This window comes from Carcharodon carcharias, chromosome 3 (genome assembly GCF_017639515.1).
Source record: "Carcharodon carcharias isolate sCarCar2 chromosome 3, sCarCar2.pri, whole genome shotgun sequence".
NCBI lineage: Eukaryota > Metazoa > Chordata > Chondrichthyes > Lamniformes > Lamnidae > Carcharodon > Carcharodon carcharias.
The window spans coordinates 63,250,229-63,277,222 of NC_054469.1; the positions used below are offsets into that span (position 1 = coordinate 63,250,229).

The 26,994-nt window shown below is 42.7% G+C and overlaps 1 protein-coding gene across 1 annotated transcript in view; it reads right to left on the reverse strand.

The window, feature by feature from the left end:
• Window positions 1–26,994, reverse strand: part of malrd1 (MAM and LDL receptor class A domain containing 1) — a 290,471-nt gene that overhangs the window by 219,872 nt on the left and 43,605 nt on the right. The window contains exons 7-11 of the mRNA XM_041183945.1: window positions 25,845–26,024; window positions 21,504–21,660; window positions 10,131–10,287; window positions 9,672–9,782; window positions 3,536–3,749 (exon numbers count right to left, since the gene is read on the reverse strand). Coding sequence (XP_041039879.1) covers window positions 3,536–3,749; window positions 9,672–9,782; window positions 10,131–10,287; window positions 21,504–21,660; window positions 25,845–26,024 — 819 coding nt within the window. The remainder of the gene's footprint in view (window positions 1–3,535; window positions 3,750–9,671; window positions 9,783–10,130; window positions 10,288–21,503; window positions 21,661–25,844; window positions 26,025–26,994) is intronic.

Consider the following 26,994-nt stretch of genomic DNA (forward strand, 5'->3'; position numbering starts at 1 on the left):
CCAGAAGAGACTAAAGTATAGCTCCTATTATAAGGTGACAGGATGCTAGGAGATGTCTTAAATATTCAGATGTTGAGGCTTGAGAGCCCAGTTATTTTCTATTTTCTTTGACCAACAAGCCAGGAAGTCTCCTCACATAACATATCAACCTGGGCCAACATGAGGCTCACTTCCCTCTGGGCTGCGCCTTCTGAAGAGGCTGGTGAAGGTTCTGCTCAAACAGGGCCCTACAGAGATTGGCAGCAATGATGCAGACCCATGACATTTGGATCCTGGCTTATTTTCCAGGCATTTTCTCACACTCCGAGCATAATTTATGGGGCTAATCTTTTCCATCTCCTGTGCCATTGATGCTGGCAGGATGAAGGACAGTTGCTATTGCTGCATCTCCTCCCCCCTTCTTTTTTCAATGCTTATGAGTGCCCACCATTGAAATACTAATGCGGGACCCACGCTTGAACACTTTGTGCGAGATTTTGATTCACTCAAACTCACTTACACAGAGTTGAAATCTGGCCCGGTAAGTCTAGTAATGTTAGCAGCAGGCGTTCCCAGTAGGCATATTCTGGCATCTACTTTAGGATGTTGATCCTGTGGAGTTTCAGTTCATTTGACACTAAATACTTTGGGAGATGCTGAGGTTGTGAGAGACACTATATAAATGCAAGTCTTTCTTTCTTTTTACTCTATAAGCAGATGCTTCATTGATTATGGCAAGAATGAAATTAGAGCTACTCTTGCCAATGAAATGTTTTGGAAGTCGCCCACTTAGTTTATTGTTGTTTTAAAGGATCTTCTAAGATCTCTCCAAAGGTTGGTTGTTACTTGCATTGATCGAGTCAGAGTGATGGAGAAGAAAAGATTCTTCTGAAAGAACTGAACCACATGTAGACATCATCTAAAACATGAGAAATTTGTGGTAATCATGACTTGTTTGTTACAAATATAAGATAATTACCTCCACCACTGAAGTTGGGCAGCGATAAAGGGTTGAATTTTAAGGGGTGGGTGGGTGGTGGCATTACTGCTCACCTCAGCAACCCCACCCCCCCCACCCCATCCCACCCCCCGAAAGAAAACTCGGTTGGCTTTAAAAAAAGGCCGCCCCAGAGCGATAATACTTTGCGGGTGGCCTTAACAAGCTGAGGGTCAGACCTCCCCACTAAGTGGGTGGAAGAACCACCCTTGAAAGCTGCTGGTCAATCTGATTGGTCAATCGCTCTTGCAGTCCCAGCAGCACCCACTACCCTCTTCTGGTGCTGCTGGGACTGCAAGGAGGCTGCAGGAAGAAGTGTTATGGACACGAGAGAGAGGAAAGTCAGGCCTTTTTGGGTGGAAAGGGAATCAGGTATCCTGAGGACAGGGGTGAGGGGGCTGTGGGGTTGAATTTGGAGGCCAGGTGGGGACGCACATAACAGCTGTACGATCTTAGGAGTGACCCCCCCCCACCCCCCACCAAAGACGTACTCCCTTTTTCCCCTTCTGCTTTTCACCAACATTGGTGAAAAATGGCTTTCCCACTCTCGCCCAACTTCCACTGCCCCAGCGTATTATGGCAGTGAGGGCCTTATGTTGGCAATAATTGGGCACTTAAGGGCCTCAATAGGCCGAATGACAGTGGCCTCTTGGGAGCCTTACACACCCCTCTCCTTCGTATTATGTGGACTGGGTTGAGGTGGGCGGGAAGGCGGTGAGCTACACACCTGACATATTTTACGTGGCCCCCCCCCACCCCCCGATGAAAACATGCCTGGTGAGGGCATGTAAAATGCAGCCCAATGTTCCTGTCCCTGCTTATTATTCTGTTTATCTGTAACAATACATCTCAAAAAATTAATGGATGAATTTCAATGAAGCTTCATACAAAGATATGGTATGACCTAAGGAAGAGCTGTTTAATTTTTGGCAAAGATACAGATCCAGATCATGGAATTTTTTAAAGGACCCATTAACATTGGGAGAATTGGTGAATTGATATTTTTATAGAAGGTTGTGGGGTGTTTTATTTAGAATGTTGTTGATTGTTTTAGAATGTTGTGGATTGTCTCAGCTCCTGTGGTGGAATTTGTCACAGCTGTCAAAATGTGAGTAGAGTTTTCAGAACAATTTGTTGGAGGTGGATTGTTTGATCGAAGCTCTTAATAAAAAGATTTATTTTTTCAGCTTTGTAGTTACAAAACATAAACAGGGCAGTGAAAAGCTTCAAGGAAGAACCATGTAATTTTAATAATCTTGAATTAACAAAGTGGGGTGGAGATATGTGCTTGACTGAGTGCCCTCTTCACTTGTTAATTCATTAATTCAGATGGGATATTAAATCGAGGCTCCATCTACTCAGATGGATCGAAAAGGCAGTATTTCGAAGAAGAAGAGAGGAGTTATTCCTGGTGCCCTGGTCAATATTTATCCCTCAAACAACATCACCAGAAAACCACTGGTTACCACGTTGCTGTTTGTGGGAACTTGCTATGCACTAATTGGCTGCTGTGCTTCCTACACTACAACATTCATTAGACTTCAAAAGTACTTCATCAGCTGTAAAGTGCTTCTGGTGGTGTGAAAAGCACAATATGAATGCAAGTTTTGTCTTCTTTCTTTCTAATAATAAAGTTCAAAATGAGTTTTTGTCTCATCTTGATTTGAAACAAACCAGATTTATAGTTAAGCTAGAAGTCCCAATCAGTGTTTTGTTGTAACAGATTCAATAACCTGGTCACTTGCAATTATTATATTCTAATGGGTTTCGGATATAAATTTTTATATCTCAAGGATTTTGGTTGGCAGTTAACCTCCTTTGGCAGTAGAAGTAAAATGAGACATCCATGTCACGGTATCCACATGATGTTCAAACAAAGGCAGGCAAACTTACTGTGGGCCACATTTCTCATGTCTCCATCCAAGATGTCCTGTGCCATAAAGCAGTTCAATCAAGGTGAACTCAAATGTAAATCGCAATTAAACTAACCCAGCACATTCTATTTCATTTTACAATCTCAGATCGCTGCTTTTACTTGCCTCAATCAGCCTCAGCTTTGTACGGACCAGTAGAATTACTCAACATACAAGAAATCGAAGATCCAAACTAGCTAGAAGAATTTGGACTTGTATCAAATGTTTGCTTGCCCAGTTGATATAAAAGCTATGTTAGCAGTAGTTTCTATTGGGCTCTGGATACAATAAACTTGAATTAGACAGATTGAACTGAAGTGACCTGAATATAAATCAAGGTTGGCTTATTTATACACAAAGGAGCTGAATGGTGAAAAAAATGATCATAACTATGGCTGAAGGTGTAAGGCCAGGTAAACACAAGTGCAGTGATCACAGTCATCAGGCCAACAGGCATTGTGAACAGAGCTGTGTAATTTGGCAGAGTGTATTTTTGTTCTATTCACAAGACATGAAACAAAACAATAAATCCTCTGTCTGACATAGTTATCAAAAGAATAGCATCTGGAAATCCAGTGAATTTAGCTTTTTACAATTGTCTGAAGATTAGATCTGCATGGTTCACCCAAGCTTGTTAATTACTTACTGCAGATGACTGGATGCTCATCAGAATGATCAGCACAGTCATTGTTGAAGTCACAGAGCTGGTCTTTAGGGATACAATACTTGTTAGCACATGAATACTCTTCAGGGCTGCACTGTCTGTCTGGGATCAGAAGAGAAGCACAGTTTTCAAAGGAAATGTCATCCACTGTAATATCGCCCATGTAACTCACACCTCGCTTGGCTCTTAAGATAACCTGTAAAAATTTTACAAGCAGTCAGTTATTATCATCCACTACTTATTCACTCAAGATGCCTAGATCAAATTCATTTGGCTTTCTTTTTTTCAAAATGCAGAGGATATCTTTTATTATTGAAAACTGGAGTTCTGCTTTCTTTTTTCCCCAATATTTGTCTCTTTTCCTCTTCATCTTCAGCAAGTGCTGGTAATCTTTGGGGTTCATTGGGAGGTTGGGTGGTTAGAAGATTAGTGTGAATGGGCTGAGAGAGCAGAAGGCGGATTCCCTCAGAGAGGACATGGGAAGGGGGAAAGGGAATAACCTAGAGAGTGATGAGTGTTCAAGCCTTATGGAGGGAGGTTTCACTATGTGGACAGAGGAAAGAGGAGGAAGCAGCTGAGGCAGCTGAATGAACTTGGTGTACCAGAGACCCTCAAGAGGGACCCTTGGACCTGAGGGAGTGAAGATTGTGGCTGCATTGCAAGAACCACTGCAATTAGAGATTGCATTTTTTATTTCATGGGATGTGAAAGATCAGCATTTATTACCCAGCCCTAATTGCCCTTGAGGAGGTGGTGGTGGGCCGTCTTCTTGAACGACTGCAGTCCTTGTGGTGTAGGTACACCCACAGTGCTGCTGGGAAGGGTGTTCCAGGATTTTGACCCAGCCACAGTGAAGGAACGGTGATATATTTCCAAGTCAGGATGGTATGTGGCTTGGAGGGGAACTTCCAGCTGGTGATGTTTCCATATTTCTGCTGCCCTTGTCCTTCTAGATGGTAGAGGTCACAGGTTTGGAAGGTGCTATTGAAGGAGCCTTGGTGAGTTGCTGCAGTGCATCTTGTAGCTGGTACACACTGCTGCCTCTGTGCATCGGTGGTGGAGGGTGATATTGAAGGTAATGGTTCGGGTGCTAATCAAGTGGGTTACTTTGTCCTGGATGGTGCTGAGCTTCTTAATTGTTGTTGGAGCTGCACTCATCCAGGCAAGTGAAGAATATTCCATCACTTTCCTCACTTGTACCTTGTAGATGGTGGACAGGCTTTGGGAAGTCAGGAGGTGAGTTACTTGCTGCAGAATTTACAGCCCCTGACCTGCTCTTGTAACCTCATTTTTTATATGGCTAGTTCAGTTTCTGGTCAATGGTAACCCCAGGATCTTGATGGTGGGGGATTCAGCAATAGTTATGTCATTAAATGTGATGGGGCAATGGTTAGATTCTCTCTTGTTGGAGATGATCATTGCTTGGCATTCATTTAGGGTGAATGTAGCTTGGCACTTATCAGCCCAAGGCTGACTGTTGTCCAGGTCTTGCTGCATAAGGAACAAGTACCTCTTCAGAATCTGAGGAGTCATAAATGGTGTTTAACATTGTGCATTCATCAATGAACATCCCCACTTCTGACCTTATGATGGAGGGAAGGTCATTGAAGATGGTTATGCTGAGGAGACTACCCTGAGGAACTCATGCAGTGATCTCCTGGGATTGAGATGATTGACCCCTGACAATCATCTTCCTTTGTGCTAGCTATGACTCCAGTGTTGCTAGGGCTCCCTGATGCCACACTCTTCAAATGCTGCCTTGATGTCAAGGGCAGTCACTCTCACCTCACCTCTGGAGTTCAGCTCTTTGTCCAGGTCTGGACCAAGGCAGTAATGAGGTCAGGAGCTGGTTTTTCCAGAAAAAGGGTATCAAATGTGGAGGTCAAAAAGTTGTTGAGCAAATGAACTATTGTGGCAAGCTCCATCGAGGGAGTTGGTAGGCCACGATTTGGTGACTCAGGAGAAAGAAGGGGCATGATCATTGTTGGGGGGAGCCTCTGTTGGGTACAGGTGCTAGGCCACTTCAGAGTCAAACACATTGCTGTGGTTCTGGATTCACATGTGGGCCAGACCAGGTAAGGACAGAAGATTTCCGTCCCTAAAGGACATTAGTGAGCTAGATGGGTTTTTTATGACAATGGTTTCATGGGGAAAATTTTTCCCCCAGTCGGGGGGAGAAGTGTGGGAGCGGGCACGGGCAGGTGCGCCTCTGATTGGCGAAAGAGCGCACTCACCTCCCTGAGGCTAAGTGCTGTCTCAGGGAGGTCGGCTCGGAATTAAAATTTTTAACAGGAATAATAAAAAAATTTCCCTGACATGTCCCCTCATGTGACAGTGTCAAATGAGTTGGGACATGTCCATAACTTTTATTGAAAGATTTGATAAAACTTTAAATAGCCTCATGAAACTTCATCCCACCTGTGGATGATGTTTTATGCTTTTTCCAAAGCCCGCCAGGGCTCAATTACCTTAATTAGCTTTTCAATAGGCCGTTGACAGGTCAGGGGGCACACAGCTGACTCGGCTGTGCCCCTGCCGACCTGAAAATGGAAATGACGTGGGGCGACGTCAGGAGTTCCACCCGATGTCATCCCGCATCGGCGAGCGGGCCCCACCCCCACCCAGAAGATCCTGCCCATCATTAGGCTTTTAATTCCAAACTTTTATTGAATTCAAATTCCACCATCTGCCATGGTGGGATTTGAACCCAGGTCACCGGGGCATTACCCTGGGTCACTGGAATACTAGTCCAGTGACAACGCCATACGCCATTGTGAAGAAGTTATGCTAAAGCTATACAAAATATTAATTGAGCCCCATCTGGCGTATTGTGCCCAATTTTGGACGCCAAGCTTTGGGAAGAGCATTTTAGAGAGGGTTCAGAAGAGATTTAATAAAATGGTTCCAGATCACACTTACATGGATAAACTGGAGATTGCATTGTTTTCCTTAGAGCTGAGCAGTGCAGAGAAGGCTAAGAGGAGATTTGATAGAGGTGTTTCAAATCATGAGGGATTTAGGTGGAGTAAATAAAGAAAAACTATTTCTAATGGCTGAAGATTCAATAGCCAGAGGGCACAGAGTTAAGGTGGTTGGTCAAAGAACCAGAGGCAACATAATGAAAAACTTTTTTACCCAACAAGTGTTTAGGATTTGGAATGCACAGCCTGATAGGGTGCTGGATAAAGATTGGAACCTTCAAAAGGGAATTGAATAAATACCTGAAGGAGAAAAGATGGCAGGGATGTGGGGAATGAGACTAACCATAATGCTCTTCGAAAGAGCTAGCACAGATTCAATGAGCTGAATTGTCTCCTACTGTGCTGTTAGTATTCTAATAATTCTAACTAAAAATTAAACATTTGATTACATGAGTACAATTTAAGATATCTTTTAACATTAACTGACCATTTTCATTCAGACTTCTAAATTTCACTGAGTTCTGACAAAAGATCACTGAGCTGAAACATTATCTCGGGTTTTCTCTCCACAGATGCTGCCAGACCTACTCAGTAGTTCTAGCATTTTGTGTGTGTATTTCTGAATTGTATTATTCGGTTTCAACTCCATGGGGAGAATTTTCGGCTTGGTGAGTGGGGCCTGCTCGCCAAGGTGTAAAATGACGCAGGGTGGCATCGTGCATCCGTCACAATGTCACCGCGCGTCATTTAGATTTTCAGTTTGGTGGGCGCACAGCCGACTCGGCTGTGCACCCGTCGAACTGTCAAAAGCTTATTAAGGCCATTTAACTTTCAATCCAGATAATTAATGGAGCTGCTCGCCCAACCTTAAGGTTGGTGGGCAGGTGAAGAGCCCAGAAGGCCTTCACGCTTTTCATGGAACCTCATCCGTGGGCAGGATGAGGCTTCATGAATGATTTTAAATTTTCACAAAACATTTCAATAAAATTAATGCACATGTCTCAGCTCATGTGACAGTTTCACATGAGGGGATGTCATAAAAATCTTTTCTGCCACTTTATTAAGCTTTTTACACTTTAAACTTATCTCCCTGAGGCACCTCTGAGCCTCCAGGAGATTTCTGTGCTCTTTCGCGCACATGCGCAAAAGAGCGCATTCCCGACTCAGGAACCCCCCCTCCTGCCCACACAGGGAGTGCTCAGTGCTTCCTGGTGTGTTTCACACTGGGCGAGCCTTAACTGGCCCACCCATGTAAAATGGCGTCGCGTACCCAATTGAGGGTGCCAAATGGGTCCACGCTCACCCGCGCCTGCCCCTACACAACCCCCCCGATGGGAAGAAAATTCTCTCCCATGCTCTTCTTGAACAGACTGCACTTTTGAATATTTTAACAACCGTAGTTTTAATCAGAGTCAGTCACTTCATTATGTCCTGCAAAAGACATCGGTGTTTCTAATTTGGCAAACAAAGTGGAAACGAAATAAATACTCTATGATTTCCTGAAGCTTTGGTCTTTGGTAGTTAAGTGGAGCAATATTGTTGATAAACGAATGTGCCTTACGTGGGATTTCCCAAAATAAAATAAGATGACAACATTTCTGGCCAATCATAGAAACGTAAAATGGTTACAACACAGAAGGCCATTTACTCCGTCATGTCTCTCTGCAAGAGTAACTTAGTTAAGTCTCACTCTACTGCCTTTTCCCTTTGGCCCTGCAAAATCCAATTCCCTTTTGAAAGCCATGGTTGAATCTGCCTCCACCACACTCTCAGGCAGTGAACTCCAGATCCTCACCACCTACTGAGTAAAAAAAATTCTCATGGCACCTGTTTTTTTTCCAATCACCATAAATTGGTTTCCTCTGGTTCTTGACTCTTCTAACCATGGAACAGTTTCTCCCAATCCTTTTTCTAGACATTTTATGATTTTGAACACCTCTATCAAATCTCCTTCCTAAGAATCACAACCACAGCTTCTCCAATCTATCCATGTAACTGAAGTCCATTATCCCCCAAGTCATTTGCATAAATCTTTCCTAAACCCTCTCCAATGTCTTCCTAAAGTGTGGTGCCCAGAATTGAATACAATACTCCAGCTGAGGCTGGACACCGTGTTATAAAGATTCACCATGCTCCTTGCTTTTGTACTCTATTTATAAAGTCCTGGATCCTGTAGGCCTTTTAAACCACTTTCTTAACCTGACCTGTCACCTTTAACGATTTGTGCACATATACCTCCAGGTCCATCTGCTCCTGCATTCTCCTTAAGACTGTATCCTTTATTTTATACTTCCCTCATTCTTCCAACCAAAGCTTATCACTTCGCACTTCTCTGCATTAAATTTCGTCTGCCACATGTGTACTCATTCCACCAGCCTGTCTCTGTTCTCTTGAAGTCTATCACTCTCCTCCTCACAGTTCATAATACTTCCAGGTTTTGTGTCAGCTGCAAATTTTGGAAGTGTGCCCTGCACACCCAAGTCTAGATGATTAATATAAGATCAAAAAATCAGTGATCATATTATCGATACCTCAGGGACTCCAACATATACCATTCTTCAAGCCAAAAAACAAACATTCACCACTATGTCAGACACTTTGCAGACAAGCCTGTTTTGTGGCACTTCATCAAACGATGTCCATGTACACCACATCAACAGCATTCCCCTCATCAACCCTTTCTGTTACCTTATCAAAAAATACAATCAAACTTGTTAAACACAATTTGTCCTTAACAAATCTGTGCTGGCTTTCCCTAGATCCACATTTGTCTAACGACTGTTAACTTTGTCCCAGATGATCATTTCTAAAGCTTTCCCCTGTTGAGGTTAAAATGACTGGCCTTACACCCTTTTTTCAACATGGGTATAACATTTGCAATTTTTCTTGCTTAGCGTTAGGCCCCTTCCCACCTGTCAGCCGTGAGTTTTACAAATGGTGTGATGCAGCCTCACGACTTGAAATCACAGCCTACACTATTTCCTATGGAGCAAGGCCCTGTGGCATTCTCTGAACGTCCCCTATCAAACATTTCAGCCATCCCACTACCCGCACTGTCCAGCCACCTGCCACCTCTCATCTCATGCTGTCCAGCAAAGCAGCCCAAAAACACATCTTTGAAGAATGACATTATTCTTTTACTGTATGTCATTTCAGCAGGTTATATTACTAATGAAAGGAAAATCCTGACAGCAAACCTGAAAATGAGACAGAACTCCAAGAAATACTTCTCCCCGCTTCCAACGATTACCTTGATTACCGCTTTGTGACCAGAGTAACTGTGTTGAATTACCAAATTTACTGAAGATCTTAAGGGAAACAAAATTGCAAGCATTAGTATCATGGTCGGATTTTGAAGATTTCTGTGTAACAGAAATTAACAACTTTTATTTATCTTCCACCATTTAAACTTCTTGAATATCGAGAAACTGACGATAGATAATTCTTCCAAAATTGAACGTTGAAAACACCCATAACATGCATGAAATAAATCACCACCTTTTTGCCTGTTTGTATAAATATAAGCTAGAAAAAGTTGAAGTACAAATCTAATTCTGATCTGTACATTCAGGAATTCAATTTTAGAACAGCTCTGTTGTAATCTGGTCATAATAATGAAGAAAAAGAATGATTTGTTATAATAAGAAAAGTAATACCTGCAATGACCCAATGGTCACTCCACTCATGTGATACCAAAAACTCAGTGTACACTTTGGACCAGAAAGAGATATTACTGGAGTGATGATGTCAGCTGTGTGACCAAATTCTCCATTTGAACTATCAGCGTGAAGGTACCAACCTTGTTTTGTGCCCCTGCAAGCGTAAATTAAATGCTTAAGCTGGTGTGCTCAAATTTTGCAATCCACTGCCATGCATTTTTATAGTGCTTATTCTATGCTGTAAATGCATTTTCATGTTAATTAATCAATCTTTCTGGCATCAAATTCAGATGCTGCTTTGTTTTATTACATAATGGCTCAATAAATATCTTCTGACCTTTAATTGAACAACATATAGTTGCATAATATTTTATATATAAACTAGGATTTGGATAAACTGATCGTAGCATTTCAGATAATATTACACTACTCTTAAATACTTTGGCACTTCATTGAATTCATGAAAATATAGGCACAAGTAGAGAAAGTGAAATGTGCTAAGTGATTAAAGACCATTTGGACATTGCTTTCCTTCAAAAATGTCATATCAGATGTTAGTGAAAAGTTTTGAAAAATGGCTTGTTTTTGCTGAAGTCTTCCTAAAGGCGAGAAATAAAAAGCTTGTGTACAATTACATAGCTTTGTGGATTCTATGATGGTAGTTAGTGAAGAACTATAAAAGTGTCATCACAGATGTCATATAGTGGGTTAGAGGAATTTTCCTGTGTTTGCTCTAAACCATTTTGTTGCAATTTACACCTACATACATTTCAGCAATGAACAGTATCAGCACACACAGCAATTGTTGCACTTAATGAATGCCTTGACCGAGGTACAGAGCACACTGGCTATATCAAAGGCTCACATGCCCATCATCAATCCCACGCCATACCAAAATCCATGATTGTAAATGCTATTCTTGTCAGAAAATAATACATGACAATGCATGCTTCCCAGGGTGCTCATCATGTTTTCATTCTGAGGCATTCAGATGTAACAGAGCATTTCAAAGCAAAAATGGGGATGAATGCCTATATCTGCAGCGATATGTGCTTTGTAATACATCTATCCAACCCTTCAAGCACCACCTGCCCAGCATGTGGCTGAGTCTGTAGACTGCAAATTGGACAACCATTTCAGAACCAATTGAACCAGAGTGGAAGCAAGTCATCCTTGATCCTGAGGGACTGCCTAAGAAGAAGGAGAAGTAATACAACAACAGCTCATGACATCTCTGCATTTCCCCTGTTCCTCAGTAAAGAACAGATACCATTATGCATGCATGTGAACCAGTGTTCTTATTCAGCAAATGTGCAAGTTGCTTGGAGAGGTCAGAATTGGGGAAGGCAGAGGAAGATAGCACAACTATATTGTGCTCATATTTCACAGTATGACTGGGAGCAGAGGCATCTCCACGAAACTGAATAAAGAACAGCTGAGATACAACAGATCTTACAGAAATTCATGTAAGCAGCCACCAATGCTGCCAGAGAAATAAACTGAAGGCAGTCTCATTGGCTGGTTCTTGCAGTCAACTATTGGGTACTATCACTATTTTACTTCTGCTTAAACCAATTTGCTGGGCAGGTGGTGCTTGAAGGGTTGGATAGATGTATTACGAAGCACATATTGCTGCAGATATAGGCATTCATCCTCATTTTTGCTTTGAAATGCTCTGTTACATCTGAATGTTGACTGTGGAAGCCTGCTATAAATTCCTAATGACCCTGACACAGAAAAATTCAATTAGAATGCATGAAAGGCGTACATTGCTTGGGTATCTGCAAATGTGACTGACCTTACTGCAGGTATGGAGCTATGGAACTGATTGATTATGGGCCAGCAGGTGCCCCTTGTGACTTACAAGAAGATACAGACCTTAGAGGACCTGTTTTGAAATGAGGGTGGCACAAAAGTGGAGTCATATAGAGGAACCACTTGGCTTTTGCACACAACAGTGGTATGGGATCTGTGTATTGTGCAAAGGAATTCTAAAACACAGGATATAGGTTTATCTCCCACATGAAAGTAGGAAGATCTTGTTGCATTGATGTCAAGAATATGCACATAGGTGACAGATGCATGAAGGTCAATGGACACCTGTGTTGAGACAGAGGTAATTTTAGACGGCAGCATCTGTGACTCCGCAGTCCTCTTCAGGTTACCCTCTCGTCACCCCACATGGGGAGGGTGCCAGAAAAGGTGCCCTAAAACAGGCTGTCACTTTCTGCTGGCGAGGGAACCACACCCCGCAGGATCACCACTTCTCTGGTCAAAGAAAGAACATTTTAAATTTTGCTACTTGGAATGTTAGAACACACTTGGATAATTTCAGAAAGAAGAACTGCAATTGTTTCACATGAGCTATATTCCAAACTGACATCATTGCCCTCAGTGAGATCCGCCTTTCTGGGGCAGGGCAGCTGAAGCAACAAGCAAGGGGGGAAACATCTTCTGCTGGAAAGGAAAGGCTGACAGTGACCCTCATGTCCATTCAGTTGGTTTGTCCTGCCAGAACTCCACTAAATGAAAGACTCTTGACACTTCACCTGCAGCTCAGCCATAACCAATATGTCACCACGTTCGGCATTTATGCCCTGACCTTTGACTCCGATGAAAATGTAAAGGAAAAGTTCTATTCTGACCTTGATGAAGTCCTCACTACCATCCCAAAGGAAGAAAAGATCATCCTTCTGAGGGACTTTAATGCCAGGGTTAGCCATGGCTCTGATATCTGCAGAGGAACTATTAGGAAAAGCGGGGTTGGTAAATGGTGTCCTCCTGCTGACAGTGTGCTCAGCATGGCCTCATTGTAACAAACATCCTCTTTTGCCGGAAGGACAAACACAGAACCACATGAAGGAACCCTAGATCAAAGCATTGCAAACTCCGGGATTACGTCATTGTGCGGGTCAAAGATGTAAGTGATGTGTGTATCCTTCAGAATCCCAGAGTTGTTATGGCACAGAAGGAGGCCATTTGGCCCATCATGTCTGCACCAGCTCTTCGAATGAGCATTTCACCTAGTGCTATTCTCCTGCCTTCTCCGTAATCCTGCACATTGTTTCTTTTCAAGTAATCATCTAACTCCCCGTTGAATGACTTGATTGAACCTGCCTCTACCACACTCAGGCAGTGAGCTCCAGACCCTAAACACTTTCTGTGTGGAAAAAGTTTTTTCTCATATCGCTTTTGCTTTTTTGACCAATTAGCTTGAGTCTGTGGCCTCTTGTTCTCAATCCTTCCACCAATGGGAACAGTTTCTCCGTATTTACTCCGTCCAGGTCCCTCATGATTTTGAGTACCTCTATCAAATCTCCTCTCAGCTTTCTTTTCTCCAAGGAAAAGAGTCCCAACCTCTCCAATCTATCTTCATAACTGAAGTTTTTCATCCCTGGAACCATTTTCGTAAACCTCTTCTGCACTTTCTCCAATGCTGTCACATCCTTCCTAAAAAGCAGTGTCCAGACACAGTACTCTAGCTGAGTTCTAGCTAGTGTCTTATACAAGTTCAACATGACCTCCTTGCTCTCGTTCTCTATGCCCCTATTAATAAAATTTAGAATACTGCTCTCTCAACCTGTCCTGCCACCTTTAATGGCTTATGCACATATACCCTGGGTCGTTCTGTTTCTGCACCCCCTTTAGAATAGAAACCTTTATTTTATACTGTCTCTCCATATTCTTCCTACCAAAATGTATCACATCACATTTTTATGCATTGAACTTCATCTGCCACCTATCTGCCCATTCCACCAACTTGTATATGTCCTTTTTATGTTCTATACTGTCCTCCCCACAATTTACAAGGCTTCCAAATTTTGTATTGTCCACAAATTTGAAATTTGATCTCATTCATTCCATGCGGGGGCTGATGTCTACGGGAACAGATCATCGACTTGTTCAATCATGACAAATATCCACTTAACACAAAGACGCCCAAGGCCCAAAAGTCCAGGAGGAAGAATATCATTGTCGCAGTCCTAAAGCAACCTGACTGAAAAAAGGAATTCCAAATACGGCTCAGGACCAATCTGGAAATTTTTCACACATCCAACTCAATTCCAGAACTGTGGGATCAAATAACGTAAACTATACCAGACTCCTGTGTCCAGGTCATTGGGTTTGACCATCATCGTCACCAGGACTAATCTGAAAAAAACGATGCTCAAATACAGTATATGACCTTCTGGAATGAAAACAAGCAGCTTTCTTAGCCTGACAGCATAATCCAAGATCACAAATCAAGAAGGCAGCTTTCCAACAGCTCAAAGCTGACTCCCAATGACAAATCTGGAAGATAAAAGACACATGGTGGAAAGAGAAAGCCTGAGAAATCCAACAATATGTTGACCATCATGCCATGCAAAGCCACCAGGGCACCCTATAGACCAAGGTCAAATAGACAAAATCTCCTTTGCTCACTGACATGCCATCTGTCAACACTGGGAAGAAAATTTTCATCAACTCCTCAACTGTGGATCCACAGTGGCAGCTGATATCCTCCAGCTTATCCCCAAGTACCCTGAGGTAGAAACAATGGGTGATCCACCATTGATGGTAAAGCTGCAACAAGCAATTAAACCACAAAAAAAAACAAAGCATGTGGTCCCAATGGTATTCCAGCTAAGGTATTCAAAGCTGGTGGATTTTTGCTCACATCAAGCCTCCATGCACTCATCCTACGGATTTGGAAGGAAAAAGAATTCCCCCTGACTTCAGGAATGCGACAACTGTAATTATCTTTCAGAATGGAGATAAATCACGCTGTGGAAACCATCGAGGTATTTCCCTATTGTCCAGAGAAAATCCTGACACGTATTCTACTGAATCACCTACTTTCTGTGGCTGAAGAAATCCTCCCAGGGACATAGACTGGGATTTTCTGGTCCCGCCCGTGGCAGGAATCATTGCAGGTGGGATGGAAAATTTGACAGACCAGCCAAAGGTCCATTGACTTTGGGCGGCACTGGTAAATCCTAGCTACAGTGTGGCTTTAGACCTTCTAGGGGAACTTCTCACATGGTCTTTGTTGCCAAGCAATTCCAAGAAAAATGGCGAGCACATGTCTCTTCATTGCATCCACTGGCCTGACCAAAGCATTCGACTCAATAAATCAGGAAGCTCTGTGGATTATGCTCCAAAGATTTGGATGTCCAAGAAACTTCATCACAATCTTGCAATTGCTTCATGATCACATAACTGCAACTTACTAAAGTGGAAGATTGTGGCAAAAAGAGATATGTCTAAGCTTTTCGTCTTGCACTCATTAGGACACTTGCAAGAATACCAATATAAGAGGGAAAACAACAATTTATACTATATGTGAAGAGAGTGCTGATTGGTTGGCAAGTGGTGTTGCCATGAAGAATGCACCACGGTTGGTGACTGACAGTTGACTGTCATGCATTGTTTGAAATTTAAACCAGGCAGCTTGACCCTGATTGGTCAAGGCATTGCCCTGAGGAATGAATCAGACTGGTAGTCACTTATTTTGTTTAGCTGAAACAGGCACAATGTGCGTACATGTTCTTTCTGTCTGCAAAGAACAGAACCCTGTGTACTAATATATGTAGCTTCCAGTACACACAAATGCACCACATTGTGAGCCCAACTGAGAATCTTAAATTGGTTGTCAGCATAATTTTTAACACACCGAGGATTATTTAGCAAATGTTGTCCAATCGCAGAATCACATCTAATGTTAGATGCTGTGTTTTGAGTTTTGCCAGCACAGGCTGGTTCAGTAAGGTCTGTACCCTGCCCATTGCGAACAGCAGCTGGGACATGCTGTTTGATACGATCCACCAGTTTTTGAGATATATGGCCTACATACCTGGCATCACACTGGCACTGAAATTCATATACCATATTACTCATTTGTGTGATAGGCAGAACGTCTTTTTGGCTTGACAGCAGCATCCTGTTAGTGGCGAATACCAATCGTGCTGCTACTGCATAGTAGCAGCGTGAAACAGCTAACTTCACTTGCTGCTCAAATTTTTGAGATACCTTGCCCTTCCAGGGTAATCTGAAGAAGATTGGGCACTTTTCAGGGCTGAAAGCGACAGCCTTAGGCCCATTCTTGAGTTTGTGTGATATACAGTGCAAAATGATCTGATCAGGGTGGCCGTTATCCTGCAGGATGCCTTTGATGAGCCCTATTTCAGCAGCAAGCTTGCATGGTGAGCAAATGGCTGGGGCCCTATTTACGGGGTTGCTGATAAGACCAATCACATAGCGTGTGGAACTGTAAGAATCCCAATGCGTATGTTGACCAATGAAGGTAGACTTATGGTAGACCATGGTAGAGAATCGCCTGGCAGATTTCTCAAGCAGTATGTCAAGGAAGGGGAGTGGGTTTAACTTCTCCATTTCCTAGGTGAATTTGAGTGCAGGATGGAGTCCATTAAGATATGTAAGGAAATTGTTACATATAGCTGTGGACTTAAACATAACAAACATGTCATCCACATATCGGAAATATGCGAGAGGCAGGAAGTTGGATATCATTCCATTGAAGACACATTTCTCATGGAACCCAACAAAGATGATTGCGAGAGCAGCACAACATGAATTAGCCAAATGGTTAATGGCTCATAGCCATTTTCTCAGTTTCGGTGCCATAAATTGAAAAAAGACACAAAGCCAATAGTGGCACGGATTCCAATTCCCTTCTTCAAAGTAACCAGTTTTATTTCCTCCCACCACTGAGATGGCAGCCTCGAAACTAACCTGCTGCCTTCTGTGGAACTGGGGGATGAGGGTTGAGATGAAGAGGTTGAAAAAAATAAAACATATGAAACTTGGCCTCAACACACTCTGCACGAGCCTGCCACTGTCCAAGTTGGGACATCAGTGGAGAGGCTGGAAATCAGGCTTCCACAGTGCAATTGGGAGCCTGATTTGAAATTACCTGCAATTGCGTGGGGTGAATGGAGGTAAAATGAAGTGGTACTTTACTGGGGTGGTTAAAGGTCAGGAGGCGCAGTTTAAATGAAAGAAGCACAGCTCCTCCATTAGTTCAAGGGTGCTGAGTCCTGTGGCAGGGTAGGCCCTCCTGCCAACTCAACCTCTCGGTTGCTTTCTTCCCTGCTGGCCTCCTGCAGCTCCCTCCATATCACTGCCTTGCTGCTTTTACTCCTTAGTCTGCTTCTCTTCAGTGGCCCAATCAAATCCAGCCATGACACCACAACATCACAAAGTTCTCTGACCAGACAACTGAAAACTTGCCAAATAACTCTCTCACATGAAACTGTCGTAGGGAGGAACTGAACAAGCAGCAGTGAGCATTGAAGCTTTCGAAGATTGAGATGGCCACACCAGGTGGTCACAGACATCCGCAGCCTCCAGGAAGAAGACCTGTTGCCGACTGGACCTGGTCACTATGCATTACTTGTGGCTGTGACAGTCACCATCACCCTCAATTTCTTTGCCTCCGGTTCCTTAAAAGCTGTTACCGAGACTTAACAAAGAATTTGCAGTCACTAATATATAAATGCATAAGGCAGGTGCTGGATAGATTGTTTGCCAGAAGCTGGGAGATAGGTTATCTTCTCCTGTGATGACAAGAGCCCGAATGAGTGGCCACTCAGATTCCTGGCTCTGTCTGACTTCCCGGAGGTGCAGACTGCACCCTCTTGGCAAACTGAGTCACCCCCGATCAACCAGGAGCATTTATCAACTGCATTTTTCTTTGATATGTGCGAAGGTTAATGAGCTGGCATAGCTTCAACATTGCAGCATACCACTTCAAGTGATGAATTATGAATATTATTTTGCCGTAAATAATAATTGGAATCAGACCTATAATGATATTCTCCCAAAGTAAGTGTAATTGCGGAGGGACCGCCTTGTGATTCTAAAATGCCTCTCGGTATAGCCCCTTTTAAGTGCTACTTTCAAGCTGGCAAGTCAGTTCATCTCATCATACTGAGACCCAGAAAACAACAACAGATTTCTTCAATTAGAGAAATGCAGGAAGTACAAAACCTGAAATTACTCTTCAATGTGCTGATCACGATAAGCTCATTCACATTTATATTCATGAAGGATTTCTAGCTACTGGAATATCTTCAGCAGACAAAAAGAAGCTATGAAGCAATTACTGCCTGAAAAAAAATCATTTCAAATTGAGAACCCCTAGACTTGAGTTAAATAATCAGGATGGATTTTTGTAAATTTTCCGGTGTCCTGATAGCATCTGGGCATTTGCCGAGTATGCTGCTACAGTAAACTCACTCCTTATCTTATTGGAACAGACCATCAGATGATTTGGAAAATGGCCATTCCTTCTTAACCCAGCTATCTTTTATTTATCAGATTTCTGGTGATGGCAAGGAATCAGGGTCATGGTGATTGGTATTTTTAGCCCACGTATCTTCTACTGCATCTCCATTCTAGCCCATTCTTTCTCAAAACCTCAAAATTGGTCTCCTTACCTCTTTTAAGTCTTTCTTTCATCTTACAATCAGTACTTTTTATCTTTATATCTGTCCCAATGTTGCTAATAGATCTCTTTGAATGGTTCCCCCTGCTGCCCTCACACAATCACCTGCACCTCTCCCTTTTATTTACCTTCTGCATGCTGTTCCTCAGTGACATTATCCAAAAGCATTATCAGACCACACCCAACTATTCCTTTTTGCCACCACCATTAATTCAAAGGCTGTTGTCATACTATCCAGCTGTCAGTCAAATATCAAGATGAATTTATAGCAGTACACAAAATGGGCTCAAAGTCAGTGAAGCAACTGCTGCGCCCCTCACTACTCCGTGTGTTAGCGAGCTGCCTGAGCCATTTTGTGGTGCTGGCCTCAGTTATATGCCTCTGCAAAGCTGTGGGTGCCAAACAGCTGCCAGGCCCACACAGCAACACATCTTTTCTGGGAGCATGAAAAATTGTTAGTCTCAAGCACTGAAGTGGCCAACAGGTCAGCTAAGGGTAGGGCATGTTGTGATTGTGAATTGTATACCGAGATCCAGCCGGAGGGTGACAAGACCCCCAACATTAGTATGTTAAATATACTCATTTAAAAATATGGTTATTGCTAATATGTTTGTCATCACAGGAAGTGATGCAATATCACATGATTCAGTTCTCTTGCACTGTTAGTTAGCACATGTAAGCTGAAGCAATAACAGATCAGAGAGGCAGTGGCATAGTGGTATTGTCACTGGACTAGTGTTCCAGAGACCCAGCATAATGCTCTGGCATTAAGGCAGATGGTGAAATTTGAATTCAGTAAGAACCTGGAATTAATAGTCTAATGATGACCATGAAACCACTGCCAATTGTTGTAAACACCCATCTGGTTCATTCTTGTCCTTTAGTGAAGGAAATCTGCCGTCCTTACCTGGTTTGGCCTACATGTGACTCCAGACCCACAGCAATGTGGTTGACTTTTAAAAATGACCTCTGAATGAGGGCAATTAGGGATGGGCAATAAATGTTGGCTTAGCCAGCGATGCTCACATCCCATGAATGAATAAAAAGAAAGGTCTCTATTAAAGCTCCCTTTGTGCAACCACTCTGCCTGGCCCTTCAGCTTTGTTTGTATTAATCTTGAAAGGGATAATACAACAGGGCAGGGAGGGGCAATCCTTCAGTCATTGGATTTAAGTTTGAAGGTTCAGGTAGAGCACTTCTGCTTTTCTTGGGCCAATGAACAACAAAAAAAAACTGATTGCTGGACTGTATTTTTGAGTGGGCTCCAGAGGCCTTTTGACAGATTGTTAGTTAGGCCACTCACCATCTGGTATAAACAGGCAAAATATGGTGCTTCTCTTTTGTACTTGAAACTGGGAGTCTACAACCAATTTTCAAATGTAAACGGCTTTCCTCTAGTTTCAGGCGGGAGTGCAAGAGGTCAACCATGGGCTTTAATAGGGCGGCTAAGCTGTCCACACTCCTGATTTTCAATTGTTGGTCCTCCATTTTACAGGGGGCCAGCTGCTGAAAATTTCCCCCATCAGGTCTTGGATGAGAATCAATGTTGTTTAGTTCAATAACAGCAAAACTGCTATTCTTTCATTCCAACCAATCCAAATATCTTCAGTTCTAGAAATCTCCTTTGCTTACTTTAATGACATTCAGAATTGAGATTGGTTTGCTGACATGGACTCCAGTTTTCCATCTAAACAACATCAGCTGCTTATGCCACTATGGACAGCATCTTTTACTTTAGTCTCTGCTGGAACAGCAGGATAATTCTCAGGTCAGGAAGCTGATTTACTAATGGGGAGGCTTAGCCATGGCACTGGTGTTGAGATATTTCAGGAGATATGATCCTCTGCTTGCAGATCCTCTGTTGGGGGTCTTGTCACCCTCCAGCTGGATCTCTGTATCCATCCCCTCTGTCCTGTGTTTGGGCATCTGGCTGAGGAGCAGGCTGTTGGTGCTGTCACTGGTATTGCTCTTGCTGCTATTGTTGGTGGTGTGGCTTCTGCTCTTGCCCCTCAGCACAGGTGCAAGGTGAAGTTGCATAAGCTGTTTCCATGGCATGGTGAGGGCTAGCAGTATACAAGTACAGTTAAAGGTAAGTGAAGTCCTAGACAGGTGAAGTGGCTTCCAACACATTGGCAATCACCTGTCAAGCACTGATAGCAATCTCTGAGAGATGAACAGCAGTTTCTCAATTGCCATGTCTGGAGCTCTTCAGAGTAACTGATCAAAACATTCCTGGCTTGTCGGTTTCACTAAAGAAGCTGTTCCCACTATTCACTCACCTCGGGTTACTGGTTGGTTACTGACTGGTCAGGAAACAGGTTCCCTGACTGGGAAATCCAGAAATGAGTGAAACAGTTTATAATTGGCTTTTTAATTACCTTAATAATTTACCCAACAGGTGTTCTCCACTTACTTTCAATTCCACCCTGCAGAAACCCGGAAGTGGGTGGGATGGCATCAGGATCATGACCCTACATCAATTTCAGGGGATTTAATTTCCCACAACCATGCAAATTCACCTCACCTTGCCTGGGAAAATTGTCCCTATGTGCCTCCTTCTACTGTTGAAACTCTTCAGCGTCTCAAGGATTGATTTCTCAAACGTTTTTTTTCTGGGGTGTGCCCTCTGCATTTTGCTTCACAAACTCCAGTTAATCTGAGTCCCGGAAATCTATCAACCCTAATGTTCTCCAGCTCCTGCCTGAGCCCTCCTTCAGTTTCTCTGTAAAGCAGTCTGAGGCAGTCCTCTATTTACCATATATGTTGCCACTTGATGCTAGTACCTTGTGTTCTTCCCTATTCTTAATAATCTTTGTGTACTGCTGGCTTTGATCTTTACTTAGGATTCTGATTAAAATAGAAATATCAGAGCAAGGGATAGGATTCATATCAATTTAAGCCAAGACAAAATATAACCATACATCGTGTGATCTGTAGATGGTCTGTTACCCACTTCTCCTGGGTGTATACCAGAACCTTGTCCAGTGAACCATTGAAAAATATTTTCAGCTGCTGATGAATCTATCTGCTGCTTCCAACCGCACAAGGTCCCACTATCGAAATCACAGGTCTTACTTACTATAGAGAAAAAAAAAAATCAGAATTTTAACATTGTAGCTCGTGGATCATTACTATTGTCACTTACAAAAATATTCCTGCACAATCCTGTTGTAGATTTTGGAATAAATCTAGTTACCACTAGAACTGGAGAACAATCCCGGTATAATTTACTTTAGAATAAGTAATGTGAAACTACCTTGAGGAAACAGTCTCCCAGTGCATTGGTTTCACAGCACTGTAACTTGTATATTAACAATCATCTGTGAAATTTTTAAATTTGGTAACTTTGATTTTCTTTACTCTTTCATGGGATGTGGGCATTGCTGAAGGCCAGCATTTGTTGCCCATCCCTAATTGCCCTTGAACTGGGTGGCTTGTGAGGGCAGTTAAGAGTCAACCACATTACTGTGGGTCTAGAGTCACATGTAGGTCAGACCAGGTAAGGATAGCAGATTTCCTGCCCTAAAGGGCATTGGTGAACCAGATGGGTTTTTATGACACTCAAAGATAGTGGCCAGATTTGTGAACCCACATTACCTGGATTACTAGTCCAATGACATTAACACTATGCCACCATCTCCTCTTAGCAAATGATTGACTTTTTTACAGTGAAAGGTTCACATCATTTGGATGCTGGTGAGTGGCACTTTGCATATACATACATGCCCAGTGCTCCAATTTCCTTCAATAGAGCAATGCCAGACCATCAGAACAATTCATTGTTTGTGGCTTGCAACAGTTTAAAAGTCTGTACCAATATTAAGCAGATACCTGCAGGAACCAGGGACAGTAATGACATACAGGGTAGATTTATGGATCCGGAAGTACAGTATGACCATTGCATATCCTCACCAGATTGGTTATTTTGGGCCTGGTCAGCATACTGGGTGTGAACTTCAGGCACTGGATGTGCTTCCCAGGCATCTTCCTGGGATTCCTAAAAAATGGGTACCCAGGGACAGAATTTTCACTCTGATATGGGGGCAAGAATGGAGGCAGTCATACGAACATATGAATTAGGAGCAGGGGTAAGCCATTCAGCCACTTGAGCCTGCTCTGCCATTCAATAATATCATGGCTGATCTGGTTGTGGCATCCAGTCCACATTCTACCCTACCCCGAGAACCTATGTTCTCGATGGGTCATGGTGTTATCAGAAGATCTCAGTTTCAAGTACTGCTGCAATCATTTTCAAAGTCTTCCCCACTGGATGTAAATTGGTCAGGTGCATAGCTTGCACCACTAGCTGGTGTGCCAGTTTGCTGGCACCATCCCACCACCAAGCCATTTTCCTGGAGGTGAGATTGGCATTGGAAGGGCTATCCACCGCAGCAGTGGGTAGCCAACCAAAATAAGTTTAAGGCCAATTAGGATCAATTATTAGTGGCTGAGCGGAATTTTCCAATTGGTCTGTGGGCCCCCGCAGGATCAGGAACATGGAGGATGCCTGGAAGTGGCCTCCCGGTGGAAGACTGTAGGACCAATGCTCCAGGATGCCATTCAGGCCCTTCCTACCTATCTGACCATAGCTGAGGCCACAAACAGCTCTCTGGAGGAGCTTTTCCACCATAATGGTGGGTTAGCAGCGATGGTCATTTTTAAATTCAAAAGTTTTAAAAATGCTGAAAAGGTGCCTCAAGGCAGAAGCACCCTCTCTCTCTGTTACCTACAACTGCAGGCTTTATCTCCTTCCATACTGGATGATCTCCTATTGGCTCACCCCCAGCTTCAAAAGCCTACCTGCTGTCCTTAATTGGACGATGAGCATTCCCTCTGGCTACTAATTAGCCAATTCAGAGAAACTCACTGCCAGGTTACTGCTCCTGACACAATATGGGGGTCAGGACCCCCATTTGGGCCCGATATCAGTATGTCTTGACCCAGAACACAAATCCTGCCCTCAGGGTCTATGGGAGCAAGATAATAAATGGAATAAAAAAGGGGAGACAAAATGTAAAATAAGTTTAAACAATGGTGGGGAAAAGAAAGTTAATTTAGGGACTTATAGAGTAATAGAGCAAAATGAACAAGTAAGAATAAGGTAAAAATCAGAGGGAAACTAAAGGAAAGGAAGATAGAATAAATGATGGTTTGAAAATATGTTTTTGTATTTTGTATGTTTGCATTTAAATTTTCATAACCAAAAGAGAGCTAGCAAATACTCAGGAATGAGCTGATTTATATAGGAGTGACCAACAGAATTAATCTGAGAGCAAATGAATGTGTTGCTATGGAGCAAACATGGGCAGCATTTGGGCTCGGGATGATAAGTAGCGAGTAACATATGTGTCACACAAGTGTCAGGCACTGAGCATCTCCAAAAAGAGAGAATCTTACCATCTCCCCTTGACATTCAAGAACACAAGAATTAGGGACAGGAATAGACCATTCGGCCCCTCAAGCCTGTTCCACCATTCGATAAGGTCATGGAAGATCTAATTGTGGTCTCAACACCACTTTCCTGCCTGTCTCCCATAACCCTTGACAATCAAAAATCATTCTAACTCAGCCTTGAAAATATTCAATGAACCAGACTTCACTGCCTTCCATGCTGAATTCTACAGACTCACCACCCTCTGAGAGAAAAATGTCTCCTCATCTCATTCTTAAGTGGGTGGCCCCAAATGTTTAAACAGTGTGCACCACTAGATTCCCCTACAAGGGGAAACATTCTTTCATCATCCACCCTATCAAGTCCCCTCAGGATTTAATGTTTCAATAAGGTCTCCTCTCATTCTTCTAAATTCCAATGGGTATAAGCCCAACATGTCCAACATTTCTTCATAAGATAATCCCATCATCCCAAGATTAAGCTGAGTGAACTTTCTCTGAACTGCTTCTAATGCAATTATATCATTTCTTAAGTGAGGAGATCAGCTCTGTAAACAATACTCCAGATGCGGTCTCATTAAGGCCCTGTGCCACTGTGGTAACACTGCCCTACTTTTATACTTGATTCCCCTTGCAATAAATGCCAATATTCCATTTGCCTGTCTAATCACTTGCTGTACCTGCATACTAATATTTTATGATACATATACCGACCCAGATCCCTCTGTACTGTGGAGTTCTGCAATCTCTCCCAACCTGAATAATATACTGCTTTTTATTCTTCCTGCCAAAGCTGACAAGTTCACATTTTCCCACATTGCACTCCATCTGCCAAATTTTTGCCCACTCACTTCACATATCTCAATCACTTTGTAGACTCCTAATGTTCCCTTGACAACTTACCTTCCTACCTATGTTTAGTCATCAGCAAAGTTAGCTACCATACATTAGGTCCCTTCATTCAAGTCATTGATATAGTTTGTAAATAGCTGAGGCCTAAGAACTGATCCTTGTGGCGCTCCACCTGATTACAACTTGCTGTATTGCCAGCACTGAATCCCCCACCATCAACATCCTGATCAGACATTGATCAGACACTTAACTGGACCAGATACGTAAACACTGTAGCTAAAAGAGTAAGTCAGATGCTGGGAATTCTGTAGAAAGCAACTCCTGACTCCGCAAAGCCTGTCCACAAGTCAGGAGTGTGATGGAATACTCTCCACTTACCTGGAAGACAGCAGCTTCAGCAACACTCAAGAAGCTCGGCACTGTGCAAGACAAAGCAGCCCACTTGATCGGTGCCGCACCCACCATCTTAAAACTTTCACTCCCTCCACCACCGGAGTCCAGTGGCAACACTGTGTACCACCTACAAGATGCATGGAGTGACTTGCTAAGGGTCCTCTGACAGCACCTTTGAAACCCTCAACCTCTACCACCCAGAAGAACATGTGCAGCAGACGCATCTGCCACCCGCATGTTCCCTGCCAAGCCACACACCATCCTACATCACCATTTCTTCACTGTTGTTGGGTCAAAATTCTGGAATTCCCTCCCTAACAGCACTGTGGGTGTACCTACACCACATAGACTGCAGTGGTTTAAGAAGGCAGCTCATCACCGTCTTCTCGAGGGCCAATATGAATGGGTAATAAATGCTGGTCTAGCCAGTGATGCTCACATCCCATGAATGAATAAAAATAAAATGTACATTATCTGATTCCTGTCACAAGATATTTGTTACTATCTGTATTTTTACAACTTTCCATTTTAAATGTGTTTTCTGAGGATTACATTTTATTGTTGAATGTTTCCAGGTTACCTTTGAATGAATAATTTATATAAGGAAAGAAAAACTGGATGCTTACCACAGGGCAATTCATCTGTCTTGTCTGAACAATCGTCTCTGAAGTCACACTTCTTGATGATGTCAACACACTGCCCGTTTGTTTTACAAATAAATTCATTGGCCGTGCAGTTATTGGGCGGGAGTGTGGAAGATCTGGATGGTCCTGATGGTGTTGTTGGAACTGCTGCTGGTAAATCACCTGAACAAGATCCAATAGTTAAGATTTATCCTAGTTCCGAACATGATCTTTGCGTCATCTGTTTTGGGAAAAAAAGGCTCCCCCAGCACATCTGAATCTTGTCCCCATCCTGGATGTACACTGGATATCTGTTAACTATCTCTGCTTCTAATATTTCTGTTTCCACATCTCAGAACTCTAACTCTGGAATAAGTAATGTCTTTAAACTTTCTGGCAGTCATCAGTTTTGGTTTGAGCAATTTCAGATGAAAAGAGAACCACAGTATTGTATGCAAAAATCTAATCCATTTGAAGTTTTGCTTCAACAAGCTGTTGATATGTCTTTATTGGCAGCTCATTACCTACTTTCAACACAAGGATGATCTATTGTCAGAAGATCAGAGCTGTTTGAAAACTGACAGGTGTAACCGTGGCTGCTTGTGAAAAAAATGAAGCGTTTTTATCTATAATTTATCATGGCATTGGATTGTTTCCTTCCAAAATGGTGGTTATTGGGTTGCATACCTTATTCATTCTTAAAGCATGCTAGAGCAGCCCAAGAGTTTTAGTCACTTCCCTAGATCTATTTTTGGCTCAATGCACATTTTTCCACATGTCTCTGTGAAGTGCATTGGGATTATTTTGTCTAATAAAGATGCTATATAAATGCAAGTTGTTTCTCTTCTTCTTCTGCCGGTCTGTTTCAGCCATTACCCAATAGCTCAAAATGGCTGATGGAATAGCATAGGCTCTTCAAAGGTAGATTCAATTGTCTTCTTTCTCTTTGCTGCTGTCCCAGTTCTTTACATTTAATATCACACTCACCTTACTAATTCCACACCAAATGCTAAAACCTTGATTTTCATTCTGGGGGAGGTGGTAGTGTAGTGGTATTGTCACTGGTCTGGTAATCCAGAGACCCAGGGTTATGCTCTGGGCAGATGGTGGAATTTGAATTCAATAAAAATCTGGAATTAAAAGTCTAATGATG